The sequence below is a fragment of the Tetrahymena thermophila genome (genome assembly GCF_000189635.1).
Source record: "Tetrahymena thermophila SB210 genomic scaffold scf_8254796, whole genome shotgun sequence".
Taxonomy (NCBI): domain Eukaryota; phylum Ciliophora; class Oligohymenophorea; order Hymenostomatida; family Tetrahymenidae; genus Tetrahymena; species Tetrahymena thermophila.
In genome coordinates, this window is record NW_002476552.1 from 141,903 (window position 1) to 162,563 (window position 20,661).

Genomic DNA, 20,661 nt, shown 5'->3' on the forward strand with positions numbered 1-20,661 from the left:
TCCTATTGATACACAACAAATCATCAAAAGATATTAGGAAATTTCAAACATTCTTTAGTTTAAGTAGATTCTTAACAACGAATAATCAAATAACCTTCAAGATCATTCAACTCTTTGTAAAGAATTTATCTCATAAATGGAGTCTCAAAAAGATAAAAACACTGAATTATTGTAAAGTCTACTTACCTAAGCAAATTAATTAAAAACAAATTTCAACATGGAATATCCTCAGATCATTAAATAATAATTATTTACTTTTATTGATAACATTTCTTTCTTCAATTTAGGTATTCCTGAAGTTAGTAGTACAAATCATAATAACACTGGAAATCATTAGGAAACTAACATTATAAATCAAAGTAATTTTGGAGATTTAAAACTAACATCTGACTTAATCATGAAGCTTGTTTCTAATAAATCAAACTTTTGCTCTGACTAATTCTTAAATAAGCTAAGTGAGAGTCTTTAAAGAATAAACCCTCTACTTAAATAGTTTACTTTCAACACAGCAGTTTTCAAGGAGAACAAAGAACAAATTGATTTTTCCAAGATTAGTGAGGAAAAAATAAATTTGATAGAAGAATATGTTAAGCATTCAATAGCTTTGTCAAGAGGGGAATAATAATTTGAATAAGAAGTAAAGGATAGTTTAGAAATCAAATAAATGACTTAAATTATAGATTCTAAAATGAGTTTCTTGAGGTAAGAATTTGTATAATAATTTGAAAAGTTCTTAGTTGATGTAAAACCTTTCTTAAAATAGATTAATTTCACTAATAGTTTTACTGACAAAAATAAATTTGATTACTTCAGAAATATAAATTTAGAAGATAACAAATTGAAGGCTTTATTTTAGGAAAGTTTACCTAATTTAGATCTCAAATTGTTTGCAACTTAGTGGAAGGATGGGTAGAGAAATAGTGTGGTAAATAAAAAAGAAAATGGTTATTATGAAATTGAAATATTAAATAAGAGTGATTGGTGGGTGAATTTTATATCAAATACAAATTTATAAAAAGATTAGAAGTATATTTTTAGGATAAAAGTTGAAAGTCTAAAAGAAGATCATTTTTTTATGATAGGTCTAATGAGAAATTCAAATGCTGATAAAAGTGTAGGATATGATGAGCGTTTAAGTTGTTACTTATAGAAAAATAATCAATCTGTAATTAAACATGGAGGTTATGGTATTGATAAATAATTAAAGGGAGCAGGATTTAAGACAAGTGGAGAGAATATGATAGAACTAAGATTGTGCTTGAAAGAGTAGATTTTAGAAGTGTTAGATTATCCTAATTATGAATATAAGCTAGGATTACAGGATTAATATAAAGAGAAGCTTACATAATTTGATGATCTAAGATTTTATCTTGGTATTTGGAATTTAGGAAGCAAATTAATTTTAATGGATGTAAAAATAGTGAATGAGTTTATAAATTGAATTAAATTTTATATATATTAATAATAGTATGATATTTGATAGAATATTTCCTTTCATATTTAAAAATTTTTAAATTATAAAATAAACATATTTTGTCCTCAAAATTTTTATAATTTGAAAGTTAATTATGTTTCTTATCAATAATATATTATTATTAATTATTTTTAATTTAAAAACATAATAAGATATAATCAATTCTGAAAATATTAAATCCTAATTTATTATCTATTAGAATATTTAACATTTTTATAAAGTACTCAATGAAGTATCTTTCTTTTTAACTTATAAAATTCAAAGAAAACTCAAATTAATTACTAAAAAATAATCAAAAACATATTGAAAGTCTCTCCTCTCATTCTAATCTAATAAATGGATAAAATTACCATCTAAAATCTTAAATGCAATAAGCATCCAAATAAAAACCTCCAATTTATTTAAGTAAATGATGTCCTAACACAACCTGTTTCCACTAAACCTCTCTTTTACTGCTCTTCCTGTTTTAATCACGATCTTCACTTTAAATCTATCAACTATCTTATGATTGATCAGATTTTTTAAGAAGCAGACACTAACATCATCCCAAAATGGCCACCAGTCAACAACTATCAAATCATCTCAGACCTCATCGATCTTACTTCCAATTAATCTTCACTTGACTATGTCAAGCAAATTACAGACTTCTTTAATTAATTCAAAGAAGAGTTTTTAAATAAAATAGATATCATCTAAAAATAGACTATCAACGAAGCTTTGAAATATCCTATTGATACACAACAAATCATCAAAAGATATTAAGAAATTTCAAATATTCTTTAGTTTAAGTAGATTCTTAACAACGAATAACTAAATAACCTCTAAGATCATTCAACTCTCTGTAAAGAATTTATCTCAAAAATGGAGTCTCAAAAAGATAAAAACACTGAATTATTGTAAAGTCTACTTTCCTAAGCAAATTAATTAAAAACAAATTTCAACATGGAATATCCTCACATCATTAAATAATAATTATTTACTTTTATTGATCACATTTCTTTCTTCAATTTAAATATTCCTGAAGTTAGTAGTACAAATCATAATAACACTAGAAATCATTAGGAAACTAACATTATAAATCAAAGTAATTAAATTGTAGATTTAAAACTAACATCTGACTTAATCATGAAGCTTGTTTCTAATAAATCAAACTTTTGCTCTGACTAATTCTTAAACAAGCTAAGTGAGATTCTTTAAAGAATAAACCCTCTACTTAAATAGTTTACTTTCAACACAGCAGTTTTCAAGGAGAACAAAGAACAAATTGATTTTTCCTAGATTAGTGAGGAAAAAATAAATTTGATAGAAGAATATGTAAAGCATTCAATTGCTTTGTCAAGAGGGGAATAGTAATATGAATAGGAAGTAAAGGATAGTTTAGAAATAAAATAAATGACTTAAATTGTAGATTCTAAAATGAGTTTCTTGAGAGAAGAATTCATATAATAATTTGAAAAGTTCTTAGTTGATGTAAAACCTTTCTTAAAATAGATTAATTTCACTAATAGTTTTACTGACAAAAATAAATTTGATTTCATCAGAAATATAAATTTGAAAGATAAATAATTGGGTGTTTTATTTGATGAAATTTAATTCATTTCAGATCTAAAATTGTTTGCAACTTAGTATTAGAATGGGTAGAGAGATAGTGTGGTAAATAAAAAAGAAAATGGTTATTATGAAATTGAAAAATTAAATAATACTAGTTGGGTGAATTGTATATCAAATACAAATTTATAAAAAGATTAGAAGTACATTTTTAGGATAAAAGTTGAAAGTCTAAATGTGACTCAATGTTTTATGATAGGTCTAATGAGAAATTCAAATGCTTATTAAAATTTAGGATATAATGACTATTTAAGTTGTTACTTAGAGAAAAATAATCAATCTGTAATTAAATCTGGAAGTAATGGTATTGATAAATAATTAAAGGGAGCAGGATTTAAGACAAGTGGAGAGAATATGATAGAACTAAGATTGTGCTTGAAAGAGTAGATTTTAGAAGTGTTAGATTATCCTAATTATGAGTATAAGCTAGGATTACAGGATTAATATAAAGAGAAGCTTACATAATTTGATGATCTAAGATTTTATATTGGTACTTATTTTTAAGGAAGCAAATTAATTTTAATGGATGTAAAAATAGTGAATGAGTTTATAATTTGAATTAAATTATATTTATATTTTATATAGAGTAAAATGCCATTTCGATTTACAATAAGCGAAATTTAATTTTTTGATTTAATAAAAATAATTTATCTTGTTTTTTTTTTTGAAATAAATACACAAAATATCTCTCTGTGAGTATTGTATATATACTCTGTGACTTAATCTAAATGTGCTCAAATTTGTTAAAAACTATTTTTTACTAAAAGGAAGTAACTTTTTCTCCTATGGAAAATTAATATTAAGAAAAATAAAGGATCATTTTAAGATTTATGTTTTATTCAAAAAAATAAGAAAATTTTTTTCTAACTATATTTATAATTTGAAAGTAAATTATGTTTTTTATGAAAATTCTATTATAATGAATTTACTTTAATATAGCAACATTATAAGATATAACCAAAATTCTGAAAAAATATAGGCCTAATTTATTATCTATTAGAATATTTAATATCTTCTTAAATGGTACTCAAAAAATTATCTTCTTTTTAATTTATAAAATTCAAAGAAAACTCAAATTAACCTTCTAAAAATAATCAAAAATATATTGAAAAAATATCTTTTCACTCTAATCTTATAAATGGATAGAATTACCACCTAAAATCTAAAATGCAATAAGCATCCAAATAAAAACCTTCAATTTATTTAAGTAAATGATGTTCTAACACAACCTACTTCCTCTAAACCTCTCTTTTACTGCTCCTCCTGTTTTAATCACGATCTTCACTTTAAATCTATCAACTATATTATGATCGATCAGATTTTTTAAGAGGCAGACACTAATATCATCCCAAAATGGCCACCAGTCAACAACTATCAAGTCATCTCAGATCTCATCGATCTTACTTCTAATTAATCTTCACTTGACTATGTCAAGCAAATTACAGATTTCTTTCATCAACTCAAAGAAGAGTTTTTAAATAAAATAGAAGTCATCTAAAAAAAGACTATCAATGAAGCCTTAAAATATCCTATTGATACATAGCAAATCATCAAAAGATATTAAGAAATTTCAAACATTCATTAGTTTAAGTAGATTCTTAACAACTAATAGCCAAATAACCTCCAAGATCATTCAACACTATGTAAAGAATTTATCTCACAAATGGAGTCTCAAAAAGATAAAAACACTGAATTGTTGTAAAGTCTACTTACCTAAGCAAATTAATTAAAAACAAATTTCAACATGGAATATCCTCAGATCATTAAATAGTAATTGTTTACTTTTATTGACCACATTTCTTTCTTCAATTTAGATATTCCTGAAGTTAGTAGTGCAAATCATAATAACACTAGAAATCACTAGGAAACTAATATAATAAATCAAAGTAATTAAATTGTAGATTTAAAACTAACATCTGACTTAATCATGAAGCTTGTTTCTAATAAATCAAACTTTTGCTCTGACTAATTCTTAAACAAGTTAAGTGAGAGTCTTTAAAGAATAAATCCTCTACTTAAATAGTTTACTTTCAACACAGCAGTTTTCAAGGAGAATAAAGTATAAATTGACTTTTCCAAGATTAGCGAGGAAAAAATAAATTTGATAGAAGAATATGTTAAGCATTCAATAGCTTTGTCAAGAGGGGAATAGTAATATGAATAGGAAGTAAAGGATAGTTTAGAAATAAAATAAATGACTTAAATTGTAGATTCTAAAATGAGTTTCTTGAGGTAAGAATTCATATAATAGTTTGAAAAGTTCTTAGTTGATGTAAAACCTTTCTTAAAATAGATTAATTTCACTAATACTTTTACTGACAAAAATAAATTTGATTTCTTCAGAAATTTGAAAGATAAAAGATTTTATTATGCTTTATATGAGGAAAGTTTACCAAATTTAGATCTAAAATTGTTTGCAACTTAGTATTAGAATGGGTAGAGAGATAGTGTGGTAAATAAAAAAGAAAATGGTTATTATGAAATTGAAAATTAAATAATAGTGATTGGGTGAATTTTATATCAAATACAAATTTATAAAAAGATTAGAAGTATATTTTTAGGATAAAAGTTGAAAGTCTAAATGTGACTCAATGTTTTATGATAGGTCTAATGAGAAATTCAAATGCTGATTAAAATGTAGGATATTCAGAGTATTTAAGTTGTCGCTTATAGAAAAATAATCAATCTGTAATTAAATGTGGAGATTTGGGTATAGATAAATAATTAAAGGGAGCAGGATTTAAGACAAGTGGAGAGAATATGATAGAACTAAGATTGTGCTTGAAAGATTAGATTTTAGAAGTGTTAGATTATCCTAATTATGAGTATAAGCTAGGATTACAGGATAAATATAAAGAGAAGCTTACATAATTTGATGATCTAAGATTTTATCTTGGTACTTATTTTTAAGGAAGCAAATTAATTTTAATGGATGTAAAAATAGTGAATGAGTTTGTATATTGAATTAAATTTTATATATATTAATAATAGTATGATATTTGATAGAATATTTCTTTTCATATTTAAAAATTTTTTAAATTATTGAGCATATTTTGTTCTAAAAGTATTTATAATTTGATAGTAAATAATGTTTCTTATGAATATTATATTATATTTATTAATTTTAATCTAACAACTTTCTAAGATATCACTAAAATTCTCAAAATAAAGAGTCCTAATTTGTTATCTATTAGAATATTTAACATCTTTTTATAAAGTATTTAGATATGCAACTTTCATTTTAATTTCTAAAATTCAAAGAAAACTCTAATTAAATATCAAAATATAATCAAAAATACATTTAAAATATATCTTCTCACTCTAATCTTATAAATGGATAAAATTACCATCTAAAATCTAAAATGCAATAAGCATCCAAATAAAAATCTTCAATTTATTTAAGTAAATGATGTCCTAACACAACCTACTTCCACTAAACCTCTATTTTACTGCTCTTCCTGTTTTAATCACGATCTTCACTTTAAATCTATCAACTATCTAATGATAGATCAGATTTTTTAAGAAGCAGACACTAATATCATCCCAAAATGGCCACCAGTCAACAACTATCAAGTCATCTCAGATCTCATTGATCTTACTTCCAATTAATCTTCACTTGACTATGTCAAACAAATTACAGACTTCTTTCATCAACTCAAAGAAGAATTTTTAAATAAAATAGATGTCATCTAAAAAAAGATGATTAATGAAACCTTGAAATATCCTATTGATACATAGCAAATCATCAAAAGATATTAAGAAATTTCAAACATTCTTTAATTTAAGTAGATTCTTAACAATGAATAACCAAATAACCTCAAAGATCATTCAACAATATGTAAAGAATTTATCTCACAAATGGAGTCTCAAAAAGATAAAAACACTGAATTGTTGTAAAGTCTACTTACCTAAGCAAATTAATTGCAAAAGAATTTTAACATGGAAGTTCCTCACATTCTTAAATAGTAATTATTTACTTTTATTGACCAAATTTCTTTCTTCAATTTAGATATTCCTGAGGTTAGTATTGCAAATCATAATAACACTAGAAATCATTAGGAAACTAACATTATAAATCAAAGTAATTAAATTGGAGATTTAAAACTAACATCTGACTTAATCATGAAGCTTGTTTCTAATAAATCAAACTTTTGCTCTGACTAATTCTTAAGCAAGCTAAGTGAAAATCTTTAAAGAATAAATCCTCTACTTAAATAGTTTACTTTCAACACAGCAGTTTTTAAGGAGAATAAAAAATAAATTGACTTTTCAAAGATTAGTGAGGAAAAAATAAATTTGATAGAAGAATATGTTAATCATTCAATAGCTTTGTCAAGAGGGGAATAGAAATATGAATAGGAAGTAAAGGATAGTTTAGAAATCAAATAAATGACTTAAATAATAGATTCTAAAATGAGTTTCTTGAGAGAAGAATGCATATAATAGTTTGAAAAGTTCTTAGTTGACGTAAAACCTTTCTTAAAATAGATTAATTTCACTAATACTTTTACTGACAAAAATAAATTTGATTTCTTCAGAAATTTGAAAGATAAATAATTGAATGCTTTGTATGAGGAAAGTTTACCAAATTTAGATCTAAAATTGTTTGCAACTTAGTGGAAGGATGGGTAGAGAAATTGTGCGGTAAATAAAAAAGAAAATGGTTATTATGAAATTGAAAAATTAAATAATAATGCTTGGATGAATTGTATATCAAATACAAATTTATAAAAAGATTAGAAGTATATTTTTAGGATAAAAGTTGAAAGTCTAAATTAAGGTTAATTATTTATGATAGGTCTAATGAGAAATTCAAATGCTGATTAAAATGTAGGATATTCAGAGTATTTAAGTCGTTACTTATAGAAAAATAATCAATCTGTAATTAAATGTGGAGGTTATGGTATAGATAAATAATTAAAGGGAGCAGGATTTAAGACAAGTGGAGAGAATATGATAGAACTAAGATTGTGCTTGAAAGAATAGATTTTAGAAGTGTTAGATTATCCTAATTATGAGTATAAGCTAGGATTACAGGATGAATATAAAGAGAAGCTTACATAATTTGATGATCTAAGATTTTATCTTGGAATTTATTAACAAGGAAGCAAATTAATTTTAATGGATGTAAAAATAGTGAATGAGTTTATAAATTGAATTAAATTATATATATAATAATAATATGATATTAGGTAGATATATTTATTTTTTTTTTTTAAAAATTTTATTAAATTAAACATTTTTATTTTTTTCTTTTAAAAGGAAAACACTTTTCAAAACTTTTTTTATTTCTATTAAATTATTTTTAATTTTATTAAATAATATTTATTGTTCTAATATTATATTTTTATTTCCTAACAGAGGAATATTTATGTGATAATGGCTATAATTTATAATCTATTAGAATATTAACATCTTCTTATAAGATCCTCAAAAAAATTTCTTTCTTTTTAATTTCTAAAATTCAAAGAAAAATCTAATAAACTATCAAAATATAATAAAAAATACATTAAAAATATCTCTTCTAACTCTAATCTTTATATGGATAAAGTTACCATCTAAAATCTTAAATGCAATAAGCATCCAAATAAAAACCTTCAATTTATTTAAGTAAATGATGTTCTAACACAACCTACTTCCTCTAAACCTCTCTTTTACTGCTCCTCCTGTTTTAATCACGATCTTCAATTTAAATCTATCAACTATCTTATGATCGATTAGATTATTTAAGAAGCAGACACTAATATCATCCCAAAGTGGCCACCAGTCAACAACTATCAAATCATATCAGATCTCATTGATCTTACTTCCAATTAATCTTCACTTGACTATATCAAGCAAATTACAGACTTCTTTCACCAACTCAAAGAAGAATTTTTAAATAAAATAGATGTAGTCTAAAAAAAGATGATCAACGAAGCCTTGAAATATCCTATTGATACATAGCAAATCATCAAAAGATATTAAGAAATTTCAAACATTCATTAGTTTAAGTAGATTCTTAACAACGAATAACCAAATAACCTCCAAGATAATTCAACTTTATGTAAAGAATTTATCTCACAAATGGAGTCTCAAAAAGATAAAAATACTGAATTGTTGTAAAGTCTACTTACCTAAACAAATTAATTGCAAAAAAATTTCAACATAGAATATCCTCACGCCATTAAATAGTAATTATTTACTTTTATTGACCAAATTTATTTCTTCAATTTAGATATTCCTGAAGTTAGTAGTACAAATCATTATATCACTACAAACCATTAGGAAGCTAACATTATAAATCAAAGTAATTAAATTGAAGATTTAAAACTAACATCTGACTTAATCATGAAGCTTGTTTCTAATAAATCAAATTTTTGCTCTGACTAATTCTTAAACAAGTTAAGTGAGAGTCTTTAAAGAATAAACCCTCTACTTAAATAGTTTAGTTTCAACACAGCAGTTTTCAAGGACAATAAAGAATAAATTGACTTTTCCAAGATTAGCGAGGAAAAAATAAATTTGATAGAAGAATATGTTAAGCATTAAATAGCTTTGTCAAGAGGGGAATAATAATTTTAAAAGGAAGTAAAGGATAGTTAAGAAATTAAATAAATGACTTAAATTGTAGATTCTAAAATGAGTTTCTTGAGGTAAGAATTCATATAATAGTTTGAAAAGTTCTTAGTTGATGTAAAACCTTTCTTAAAATAAATTAACTTCACTAATAGTTTTACTGACAAAAATAAATTTGATTTCTTTAGAAATTTGAAAGATAACAAATGGAACGCTTTTTATGAGGAAAGTTTACCAAATTTAGATCTAAAATTGTTAGCAACTTAGTGGAGCGATGGGTAGACAAATTGTGTGGTAAATAAAAAAGAAAATGGTTATTATGAAATTGAAAAATTAAATACTGATGGTTGGGTGAATTGTATATCAAATACAAATTTATAATAAGATAAGAAGTATATATTTAGGATAAAAGTTGAAAATCTAAATGAGAATCAAGTTTTTATGATAGGTCTAGTGAGAAATTCAATTGCTGATTAAATGTTAGGATATTTAGAGTATTTAAGTTGTTATTTATAGAAAATTAATCAATCTGTATTTAAATGTGGAAGATTTGGTATTGATAAATAATTAAAGGGAGCAGGATTTTAGACAAGTGAAGAGAATATAATAGAACTTAGATTGTGTTTGAAAAAGTATATTTTAGAAGTGTTAGATTATCCTAATTATGAGTATAAGCTAGGATTAGAGGATATATACAAAAATAAACTTCATTAATTTGATGATCTAAGATTTTATCTTGGAATTCATAATTAAGGAAGCAAATTAATTTTAATGGATGTAAAAATAGTGAATGAGTTTATAAATTGAATTAAATTTTTTTTTATTATGATAGTGGTAGAAATATTTATTTTTCTTTTTTAAAAATAAAAAAAAATTTTTATTTAATTTTTAAAACCAAAATAATTTTTTATTTTTTAATAAAATTATTCTTTCTAATAAATTTTAACTTTATTCAAAAAAATAAGCATATTTTTTCTTAAAAATATTTATAATTTGAAATAAATTATATGTCTATGTCTATGAATAATCTATTTTTATCAATTAATTTTAATCAAACAACATTATTAGATATAACCAATATTCTGAAAAATATAGTCCTTATTTATTATCTATTAGAATATTAATATCTTCTTTTTATGTACTCAAAAAGTATCTTTCTTTTTAATTTCTAAAATTCAAACAAAACTCACATTAAATCTCAAAAAAAATATAAATACATAGAAAATATCTTTCCTCTCTCTAATCTTATAAATGGATAAAATTACAATCTAAAATCTAAAATGCAAGAAGCATCCTAATAAAAATCTTCAATTTATTTAAGTAAATGATATCCTAACACAACCTACTTCCACTAAACCTCTCTTTTACTGTTCCTCCTGTTTTAATCACGATCTTCACTTTAAATCTATCAACTATCTTATGATAGATCAGATTTTTTAAGAGGCAGACACTAATATCATCCCAAAGTGGCCACCAGTCAACAACTATCAAATCATCTCAGATCTCATTGATCTTACTTCCAATTAATCTTCACTTGACTATGTCAAGCAAATTACAGATTTCTTTCATTAACTCAAAGAAGAATTTTTAAATAAAATAGATGTAGTCTAAAAAAAGATGATCAACGAAGCTTTGAAATATCCTATTGATACATAGCAAATTATCAAAAGATATTAAGAAATTTCCAACATTCATTAGTTTAAGTAGGTTCTTAACAACGAATAACCAAATAACCTCCAAGATCATTCAACTCTATGTAAAGAATTTATCTCACAAATGGAGTCTCAAAAAGATAAAAACACTGAATTATTGCAAAGTCTACTTACCTAAGCAAATTTATTAAAAACAAATTTCAACATGGAATATCCTCAGATCATTAAATAGTAATTATTTACTTTTATTGACCACATTTCTTTCTTCAATTTAGATATTCCTGAAGTTAATAGTGAAAATCATAGCAACACTAGAAATCATTAGGAAACTAACATTATAAATCAAAGTAATTAAATTGAAGATTTAAGACTAACATCTGACTTAATCATGAAGCTTGTTTCTAATAAATCAAACTTTTGCTCTGACTAATTCTTAAACAAGTTAAGTGAGAGTCTTTAAAGAATAAATCCTCTACTTAAATAGTTTACTTTCAACACAGCAGTTTTCAAAGAGAATAAAGTATAAATTGACTTTTCCAAGATTAGCGAGGAAAAAATAAATTTGATAGAAGAATATGTTAAGCATTCAATAGCTTTGTCAAGAGGGGAATAGTAATATGAATAGGAAGTAAAGGATAGTTTAGAAATAAAATAAATGACTTAAATTGTAGATTCTAAAATGAGTTTCTTGAAGTAAGAATTCATATAATAGTTTGAGAAGTTCTTAGTTGATGTAAAACCTTTCTTAAAATAAATTAACTTCACTAATTGTTTTACTGACAAAAATAAATTTGATTTCTTCAGAAATTTGAAAGATTACAAATGGAATGCTTTATTTGAGGAAAGTTTACCGAATTTAGATCTAAAATTGTTTGCAACTTAGTTTAATAATGGGTAGACAAATTGTGCAGTAAATAAAAAAGAAAATGGTTATTATGAAATTGTATTATTAAATAATAGTAGTTGGGTGAATTGTATATCAAATACAAATTTATAAAAAGATTAGAAGTATATTTTTAGGATAAAAGTTGAAAGTCTAAATGAAGGTTATACTTTTTTGATAGGTCTAATGAGAAATTCAAATGCTGATTAAACTTATGGATATTCAGAGTATTTAAGTTGTCACTTATAGAAAAATAATCAATCTGTAATTAAATATGGAGGTTATGGTATTGATAAATAATTAAAGGGAGCAGTATTTAAGACAAGTGGAGAGAATATGATAGAACTAAGATTGTGTTTGAAAGAGTAGATTTTAGAAGTGTTAGATTATCCTAATTATGAGTATAAGCTAGGATTAAAGGATTAATATAAACAGAAACTAACATAATTTGATGATCTAAGATTTTTTCTTGGCATTCGTAATTAAGGAAGCAAATTAATTTTAATGGATGTAAAAATAGTGAATGAGTTTATAAATTGAATTAAATTATATATTGCAAATCCAGGTATTGAAATTCCGCTGACTGGATACATACATAATGTCAGCGGAATTTCAATAAGATTTTATTTAAAATTTGAAAGCTAAGTAGCCTTCTTGCTTTTTTTATTTTAATTTGTCAGAATTTATCTAACAGATCTACCTGTGATTTTATTAAAAAGAAAGGCCTTTTATTTAATATTTTATGAAAAATTAATTTTTTTATTCAAAAAAATATTTATAATTTGAAATAAATAATATGTCTATGTCTATGAATAATCTATTATTATCAATTAATTCTAATCAAACAACATTATTAGATATAACCAAAATTCGAAAAATATAGTCCTTATTTATTATCTATTAGAATATTAATATCTTCTTTTTATGTACTCAAATAAGTATCTTTCTTTTTAATTTCTAAAATTCAAACAAAACTCACATTAAATCTCAAAAAAATATATAAATACAAGAAAATATCTTTCCTCTCTCTAATCTTTTAAATGGATAAAATTACAATCTAAAATCTAAAATGTAAGAAGCATCCTAATAAAAATCTTCAATTTATTTAAGTAAATGATGTCCTAACACAACCTACTTCCACTAAACCTCTCTTTTACTGTTCCTCCTGTTTTAATCACGATCTTCACTTTAAATCTATCAACTATCTTATGATAGATCAGATTTTTTAAGAGGCAGACACTAATATCATCCCAAAGTGGCCACCAGTCAACAACTATCAAATCATCTCAGATCTCATTGATCTTACTTCCAATTAATCTTCACTTGACTATGTCAAGCAAATTACAGATTTCTTTCATTAACTCAAAGAAGAATTTTTAAATAAAATAGATGTAGTCTAAAAAAAGATGATCAACGAAGCTTTGAAATATCCTATTGATACATAGCAAATTATCAAAAGATATTAAGAAATTTCCAACATTCATTAGTTTAAGTAGGTTCTTAACAACGAATAACCAAATAACCTCCAAGATCATTCAACTCTATGTAAAGAATTTATCTCACAAATGGAGTCTCAAAAAGATAAAAACACTGAATTATTGCAAAGTCTACTTACCTAAGCAAATTTATTAAAAACAAATTTCAACATGGAATATCCTCAGATCATTAAATAGTAATTATTTACTTTTATTGACCACATTTCTTTCTTCAATTTAGATATTCCTGAAGTTAATAGTGAAAATCATAGCAACACTAGAAATCATTAGGAAACTAACATTATAAATCAAAGTAATTAAATTGAAGATTTAAAACTAACATCTGACTTAATCATGAAGCTTGTTTCTAATAAATCAAACTTTTGTTCTGACTAATTCTTAAACAAGTTAAGTGAGAGTCTTTAAAGAATAAATCCTCTACTTAAATAGTTTACTTTCAAAACAGTAGTTTTCAAAGAGAATAAAGAATAAATTGACTTTTCCAAGATTAGTGAAGAAAAAATAAATTTGATAGAAGAATATGTTAAGCATTCAATAACTTTGTCAAGAGGGGAATAATAATTTGAATAGGAAGTAAAGGATAGTTAAGAAATTAAATAAATGATTTAAATTTTAGATTCTAAAATGAGTTTCTTGAGGTAAGAATTCATATAATAGTTTGAAAAGTTCTTAGTTGATGTAAAACCTTTCTTAAAATAGATTAATTTCACTCATAGTTTTACTGACAAAAATAAATTTGATTTCTTCAGAAACTTGAAAGATAACTAATTGAATGCTTTGTTTTAAGAAAGTTTACCAAATTTAGATTTAAAATTGTTTGCAACTTAGTTTTATAATGGGTAGACAAATTGTGCAGTAAATAAAAAAGAAAATGGTTATTATGAAATTGAAAAATAAAATAATAATGCTTGGATTAATTGTTTATCAAATACAAATTTATAAAAAGATTAGAAGTATATTTTTAGGATAAGAGTTGAAAGTCTAAATGAAGATTAGCGATTTATGATAGGTCTTATGAGAAATTCAAATGCTGATTAAAATTTAGGATATTCAGAGTATTTAAGTTGTTACTTAAAGAAAAATAATCAATCTGTAATTAAACATGGAGGTTATGGTATTGATAAATAATTAAAGGGAGCAGGATTTAAGACAAGTGGAGAGAATATGATAGAACTAAGATTGTGCTTGAAAGAGTAGATTTTAGAATTGTTAGATTATCCTAATTATGAGTATAAGCTAGGATTAGAGGATAAATATAAAGAGAAGCTTACATAATTTGATGATCTAAGATTTTATCTTGGCATTTATAATTAAGGAAGCAAATTAATTTTAATGGATGTAAAAATAGTGAATGAGTTTATAAATTGAATTAAACTTTATATAAAATAACAATACAATATTTTATAGATATATTTACTTAAAAAAATAAAATAAATAAATACCAAAAATTCTTTTTATTAAATCTAATCTTTTTTCCAAAAAATAAGCATATTTTCTGCTAAAAATATTTATAATTTGAAATTAAATTATGTTTCTATGAATATTCTATTATTATCAATTAATTTTAATAAAACAACATTATAAGATATAACCAAAATACTCAAAATATATTGTCCTTATTTATTATATATTAAAATATTTCAAATCTTCTTATAATATTCTCAAAAAAGTACCTTTCTTTTAAATTTATAAAATTCAAAGACAACTCATAAATCTAAAAAAAAATAATAATAAATACATTGAAAATACCTTTTCTTTATATAATCTTATAAATGGATAAATTTACCATCTAAAATCTAAAATGTTATAAGCATCCAAATAAAAACCTTCAATTTATTTAAGTAAATGATGTTCTGACACAACCTACTTCCATTAAATCTCTCTTTTACTGCTCTTCCTGTTTTAATCATGATCTTCACTTTAAATCTATCAACTATCTTATGATCGATCAGATTTTTTAAGAAGCAGAGACAAACATAATCCCAAAATGGCCGCCAGTTAATAACTACCAAATCATCTCAGATCTCATTGATCTTACTTCCAATTAATCTTCACTTGACTATGTCAAACAAATTACAGACTTCTTTCATCAATTCAAAGATGAATTTCTAAATAAAATAGATGTCATCTAAAAAAAGATGATCAATGAAGCCTTGAAATATCCTATTGATACATAGCAAGTCATCAAAAGATATTAAGAAATTTCAAACATTCTTCAGTTTAAGCAGATTCTTAACAACGAATAATATAATAACCTCCAAGATCATTCAGCTCTCTGCAAACAATTTATCTCACAAATGGAGTCTCAAAAAGATAAAAACACTGAATTGTTGTAAATTCTACTAAGCGAAGCAAATTAATTAAAAACAAATTTCAGCATGGAATATCCTCACACCATTAAATAGTAATTATTTACTTTTATTGAACAAATTTCTTTCTTCAATTTAGATATTTCTGAAGTTACTAGTACAGATCATAATAACAATAGAGATCATTAGGAAACTAACATTACAAATCAAAATAATTAAAGTGGAGATTTAAAACTAACATCAGAATTAATCATGAAACTTGTTTCTAATAAATCAAATTTATGCTCTGACTAATTCTTAGACAAGCTAAACGAGAGTCTTTAAAGCCTAAATCATCTAATTAAATAGTTTACTTTCAATACAGTAGTGTTCAAGAAAAATAAAGAATAAATTGACTTTTCCAAGATTAGCGAAGAAAAAATGAATTTGATAGAAGAATATGTAAAGCATTCAATAACTTTGTCAAGAGGGGAATAGTAATATGAATAGGAAGTAAAGGATAGTTATGAAATTAAATAAATGACTTAAATTGTAGATTGTAAAATGAGTTTCTTGAGGTAAGAATTCATTTAATAGTTTGAAAATTTCTTAGTTGATGTAAAACCTTTCTTAAAATAGATTAATTTTACTAATAGTTTTACTGACAAAAATAAATTTGATTTCTTCAGAAATTTGAAAGATAAAAGATTTTATTATGCTTTATATGAGGAAAGTTTACCAAATTTAGATTTAAAATTGTATGCAACTTAATTTTAAAATGGGTAGAAATATTGTGTGGTAAATAAAAAAGAAAATGGTCATTATGAAATTGAAATTGAAAAATTAAATAATAATGATTGGATGAATTGTATATCAAATACAAATTTATAAAAAGATTAGAAGTATATTTTTAGGATAAAAATTGTAAGTCAAAATGAAGGTTATTTTATGATAGGTCTAATGAGAAATTCAAATGCTGATTAAAATGTAGGATGTAATGATTATTTAAGCTGTTACTTAAAGAAATATAATCAATATGTAATTAAAAATGGATCTTATGGTATTCATAAATAATTAAAGGGAGCAGGATTTAAGACAAGCGGAGATATGATAGAATTAAGATTGTGTTTGAAAGAGTAGATTTTAGAAGTGTTAGATTATCCTAATTATGAGTTTAAACTAGGATTACATGATCAATATAAATAGAAGCTTACATAATTTGATGATCTAAGATTTTATATTGGCATTTGTTATTAAGGAAGCAAATTAATTTTAATGGATGTAAAAGTAGTGAATGAGTTTATAAATTGAATTAAATTATATATATAATATAAGAGGAAAAGTGAGGTCTGGCGATTGATTTTTTAGACTAGCTTTTTAAAACAAATTTATATTTTTTTTAAATTTTTTTTTCTCAAAAAAAATGTTTATATTTTTATTTTAGATTAAGTTTTTAATATATATTCTATTATTGTGACTAATTTTAATTTAATTATATAAAACACAGAAGTAAAATACTGTAAGTATTTAGTCCTGTTTTATTATTTATTAGAATATTTAACACCTAATTTAAAAAATTTTAGAAAAAGTATCTTTCCTTTCTAAAAAAAACCAAAACTAAAATCAATTATCAAAATACATAATCAAAAACACATAGAAAATATCTTTTTTCACTCTAATCTGAAAAATGGATAAAATTACCATCTAAAATCTTAAATGCAATAAGCATCCAAATAAAAACCTCTAATTTATTTAAGTAAATGATGTACTAACACAACCTACTTCATCTAAACCACTCTTTTACTGCTCTTCCTGTTTTAATCATGATCTTCACTTTAAATCTATCAACTATCTTATGATCGACCAGATTTTTTAAGAAGCAGACACTAACATCATCCCAAAATGGCCGCCAGTCAATAACTACCAAATCATCTCAGATCTCATAGATCTTACATCAAATTAATCTTCACTTGACTATGTCAAGCAAATTACAGACTTCTTTCATCAACTTAAAGAAGAGCTTTTAAATAAAATAGATATCATCTAAAAAAAGATGATCAATGAGGCCTTGAAATATCCTATTGATACTTAGTAAATCATCAAAAGATATTAAGAAATTTCAAACATTCTCTAGTTTAAGTAGCTTCTTAACAACGAAAAACCAAATAACCTCCAAGATCATTCAACTCTCTGTAAAGAATTTATATCACAAATGGAGTCTCAAAAAGATAAAAACACTGAACTGTTGTAAAGTCTACTTACCTAAGCAAATTAATTGCAAAAAAATTTCAACATGGAATATCCTAACATCATTAAATAGTAATTACTTACATTTATTGACCACATTTCTTTCTTCAATTTAGATATTCCTGAAGTTAATAGTCTAAATCATAATAACACTAGAAATGATTTGGAAACTAACATTACAAATCAAAGTAATTAAATTGGAGATTTATAACTAACATCTGACTTAATCATGAAGCTTGTTTCTAATAAATCAAACTTTTGCTCTGACTAATTCTTAAACAAGCTAAGTGAAAGTCTTTAAAGAATAAACCCTCTACTTAAATAGTTTACTTTCAACACAGCAGTTTTCAAGGAGAATAAGGAATAAATTGATTTTTATAAGATTAGTGAGGAAAAAATAAATTTGATTGAAGAATATGTTAAGCATTAAATAACTTTGTCAAGAGGGGAATAATAATTTGAACAGGAAATAAAGGATAGTTTAGAAATCAAATAAATGATTTAAATTTTAGATTCTAAAATGAGTTTCTTGAGGTAAGAATTCATATAATAGTTTGAAAAGTTCTTAGTTGATGTAAAACCTTTCTTAAAATAGATTAATTTCACTAATACTTTTACTGACAAAAATAAATTTGATATAATCAGAAATATAAATTTGGAAGATAACAAATTGAAGGCTTTATATTAGGAAAGTTTACCTAATTTAGATCTAAAATTGTTTGCAACTTAGTTGAATGATGGGTAGAGAAATTGTGTTGTAAATAAAAAAGAAAATGGTTATTATGAAATTGAAAAATTAAATAATAGTTGGGTGAATTATATATCAAATACAAATTTATAAAAAGATTAGAAGTATATTTTTAGGATAAAAGTTGAAAGTCTAAATGAAGGTAATGATTTTATGATAGGCCTAATGAGAAATTCAAATGCTGATTAAAATAGTGGATATCATGATTATTTAAGCTGTTACTTACAAATAAAGAATCAATCTGTAATTAAATGTGCAAGTTATGGTATTGATAAATAATTAAAAGGAGCAGGATTTAAGACAAGTGGAGAGAATATGATAGAACTAAGATTGTTTTTGAAAGAGTAAATTTTAGAAGTGTTAGATTATCCTAATTATGAGTATAAGCTAGGATTAGAGGATAAATATAAAGAGAAGCTTACATAATTTGATGATCTAAGATTTTATCTTGGCATTTATTATTATGGAAGCAAATTAATTTTAATGGATGTAAAAATAGTGAATGAGTTTTTAAATTGAATAAAATTTGTTATATTATGATATATAAAATGATATTTGATAGAATATTTATTTTTATTGTTTAAAAATTAAAAAAATTATTGAATTTACTAAAAACATATTTTTCAGAAATTAATTAAAAAATAAATAATTTGTTAAAAATAATATTTTAAGCTATAATTCTTGATATTAAATTTTAAAATAAAATTAAAAAATGATGCTAGAATCAGTGATTTGAAAAATATACTTATTCAGTCTCTGTGAATAGGTAGATATATTTGAAGATAACAAAAAAAAAATTGAAGCAAATTTGAAATAAAAACATAACACTTATTATTCTCTTGTTCTTTTTATATGGTTTTTTTAAAACTAGATTTATAAATATTTTTTTATTAAAATAATTTAAATTAATAATAATGTTTAGATTTTTAAAAATTATTAAAATTAACTTTGTACATTCTATTTAATATATTAATTTACTTAGATTATTATTTCAAATTCAATAATCTCTAATCATATACCTTAAAATTATAAATGAGTTATTAATCTTTGAGTCATTTTATCAAAGGAATTATAGTTGATAACCACAAAAGTTAAAATAAAAAGTAAAATTTGATTTCTCCCAGAGGTTTTATTTAAATCATGGTATTTATTTAATCATGATAAATAAAAAATGATAGAAATATGATTGATGGATAATATTTCAGACTAAAATATAACTGGAATATAAAAGCTTGGCATTTATATAATTTATTAAGAAATAATATAACACTAAAAGTTTCAAATTATTGGATTGTTTTTGGAGAAACTAAAGGGTTGCTTAAGAGGAATTAATTAATTTAAGTAAATTTTATTTTTTATTTTTTATAAATAATTTATTTACTTACAAAAATAGAAATGAATGATATTTAAAAATATAAATCAATAATAAAATCTATATATATGTTTATATTTTAGATTTAAAAAATTTTTTCAAAATATTATATAATATTAATCAAACATTAAATATTTATTCATCGTTTTTTTCGTGATTTCTTTATAATCAGAATTATTTTTTAAAGACAACTAATCTTTTTGATTTAAGACACTTGCTTATAACTTTCAATTTTTATGATTCATTGATTTCGCTAATATTTTATAATAAATTTGTGTAAATTTTAAATAAATATCAAAATAGAATAAACTTTTAAATTAAAAAATATTTCTTAA

The 20,661-nt window shown here is 23.3% G+C and overlaps 10 protein-coding genes across 10 annotated transcripts in view; all 10 read left to right on the plus strand. All coding sequences in view use genetic code 6, as the record gives it.

Annotated features, from left to right (window-relative positions):
• TTHERM_00966520 (zinc carboxypeptidase family protein) overlaps nucleotides 1–1,441 on the plus strand; it is a gene marked incomplete at both ends in the record, with an annotated part of 2,273 nt that extends 832 nt beyond the window's left edge. The window contains one exon of the mRNA XM_001008942.3: nucleotides 1–1,441. This exon is cut by the window's left edge and continues 106 nt beyond it. Coding sequence (XP_001008942.3) covers nucleotides 1–1,441 — 1,441 coding nt within the window.
• Nucleotides 1,442–1,810: 369 nt separating this feature from the next.
• Nucleotides 1,811–3,640, plus strand: TTHERM_00967520 (zinc carboxypeptidase family protein; the record flags this gene model as incomplete). Its single annotated transcript, XM_001008943.1, has 1 exon — nucleotides 1,811–3,640. One exon carries the CDS (start codon nucleotides 1,811–1,813, stop codon nucleotides 3,638–3,640), a length of 1,830 nt encoding a protein of 609 aa, XP_001008943.1.
• Nucleotides 3,641–3,897: 257 nt separating this feature from the next.
• TTHERM_00967530 (zinc carboxypeptidase family protein) lies at nucleotides 3,898–5,594 on the plus strand (the record flags this gene model as incomplete). Its single annotated transcript, XM_001008944.2, has 1 exon — nucleotides 3,898–5,594. Exon 1 carries the CDS (start codon nucleotides 4,002–4,004, stop codon nucleotides 5,592–5,594), a length of 1,593 nt encoding a protein of 530 aa, XP_001008944.2. The 5' UTR covers nucleotides 3,898–4,001.
• A 98-nt stretch (nucleotides 5,595–5,692) lies between these two features.
• On the plus strand, nucleotides 5,693–6,046 carry TTHERM_000967546 (zinc carboxypeptidase family protein; the record flags this gene model as incomplete). The annotated part of the gene is made up of 1 exon (XM_012795860.1): nucleotides 5,693–6,046. The coding sequence occupies one exon, from the start codon at nucleotides 5,693–5,695 to the stop codon at nucleotides 6,044–6,046; it is 354 nt and encodes a 117-aa protein (XP_012651314.1).
• Nucleotides 6,047–6,415: 369 nt separating this feature from the next.
• TTHERM_000967547 (zinc carboxypeptidase family protein) lies at nucleotides 6,416–8,239 on the plus strand (the record flags this gene model as incomplete). Its single annotated transcript, XM_012795861.1, has 1 exon — nucleotides 6,416–8,239. The coding sequence occupies one exon, from the start codon at nucleotides 6,416–6,418 to the stop codon at nucleotides 8,237–8,239; it is 1,824 nt and encodes a 607-aa protein (XP_012651315.1).
• A 116-nt stretch (nucleotides 8,240–8,355) lies between these two features.
• Nucleotides 8,356–10,499, plus strand: TTHERM_000967548 (zinc carboxypeptidase family protein). Its single transcript, XM_012795862.1, has one exon. The coding sequence runs from the start codon at nucleotides 8,462–8,464 to the stop codon at nucleotides 10,445–10,447; it is 1,986 nt and encodes a 661-aa protein (XP_012651316.1). The 5' UTR covers nucleotides 8,356–8,461; the 3' UTR covers nucleotides 10,448–10,499.
• Nucleotides 10,500–10,891: 392 nt separating this feature from the next.
• Nucleotides 10,892–12,715, plus strand: TTHERM_000967549 (zinc carboxypeptidase family protein; the record flags this gene model as incomplete). Its single annotated transcript, XM_012795863.1, has 1 exon — nucleotides 10,892–12,715. One exon carries the CDS (start codon nucleotides 10,892–10,894, stop codon nucleotides 12,713–12,715), a length of 1,824 nt encoding a protein of 607 aa, XP_012651317.1.
• Nucleotides 12,716–13,215: 500 nt separating this feature from the next.
• Nucleotides 13,216–15,039, plus strand: TTHERM_00967550 (zinc carboxypeptidase family protein; the record flags this gene model as incomplete). Its single annotated transcript, XM_001008946.3, has 1 exon — nucleotides 13,216–15,039. The coding sequence occupies one exon, from the start codon at nucleotides 13,216–13,218 to the stop codon at nucleotides 15,037–15,039; it is 1,824 nt and encodes a 607-aa protein (XP_001008946.1).
• Nucleotides 15,040–15,443: 404 nt separating this feature from the next.
• TTHERM_00967560 (zinc carboxypeptidase family protein) lies at nucleotides 15,444–17,270 on the plus strand (the record flags this gene model as incomplete). Its single annotated transcript, XM_001008947.2, has 1 exon — nucleotides 15,444–17,270. The coding sequence occupies one exon, from the start codon at nucleotides 15,444–15,446 to the stop codon at nucleotides 17,268–17,270; it is 1,827 nt and encodes a 608-aa protein (XP_001008947.2).
• Nucleotides 17,271–17,646: 376 nt separating this feature from the next.
• Nucleotides 17,647–19,473, plus strand: TTHERM_00967570 (zinc carboxypeptidase family protein; the record flags this gene model as incomplete). Its single annotated transcript, XM_001008948.1, has 1 exon — nucleotides 17,647–19,473. The coding sequence occupies one exon, from the start codon at nucleotides 17,647–17,649 to the stop codon at nucleotides 19,471–19,473; it is 1,827 nt and encodes a 608-aa protein (XP_001008948.1).
• Between the last annotated feature and the right edge of the window lie 1,188 nt (nucleotides 19,474–20,661).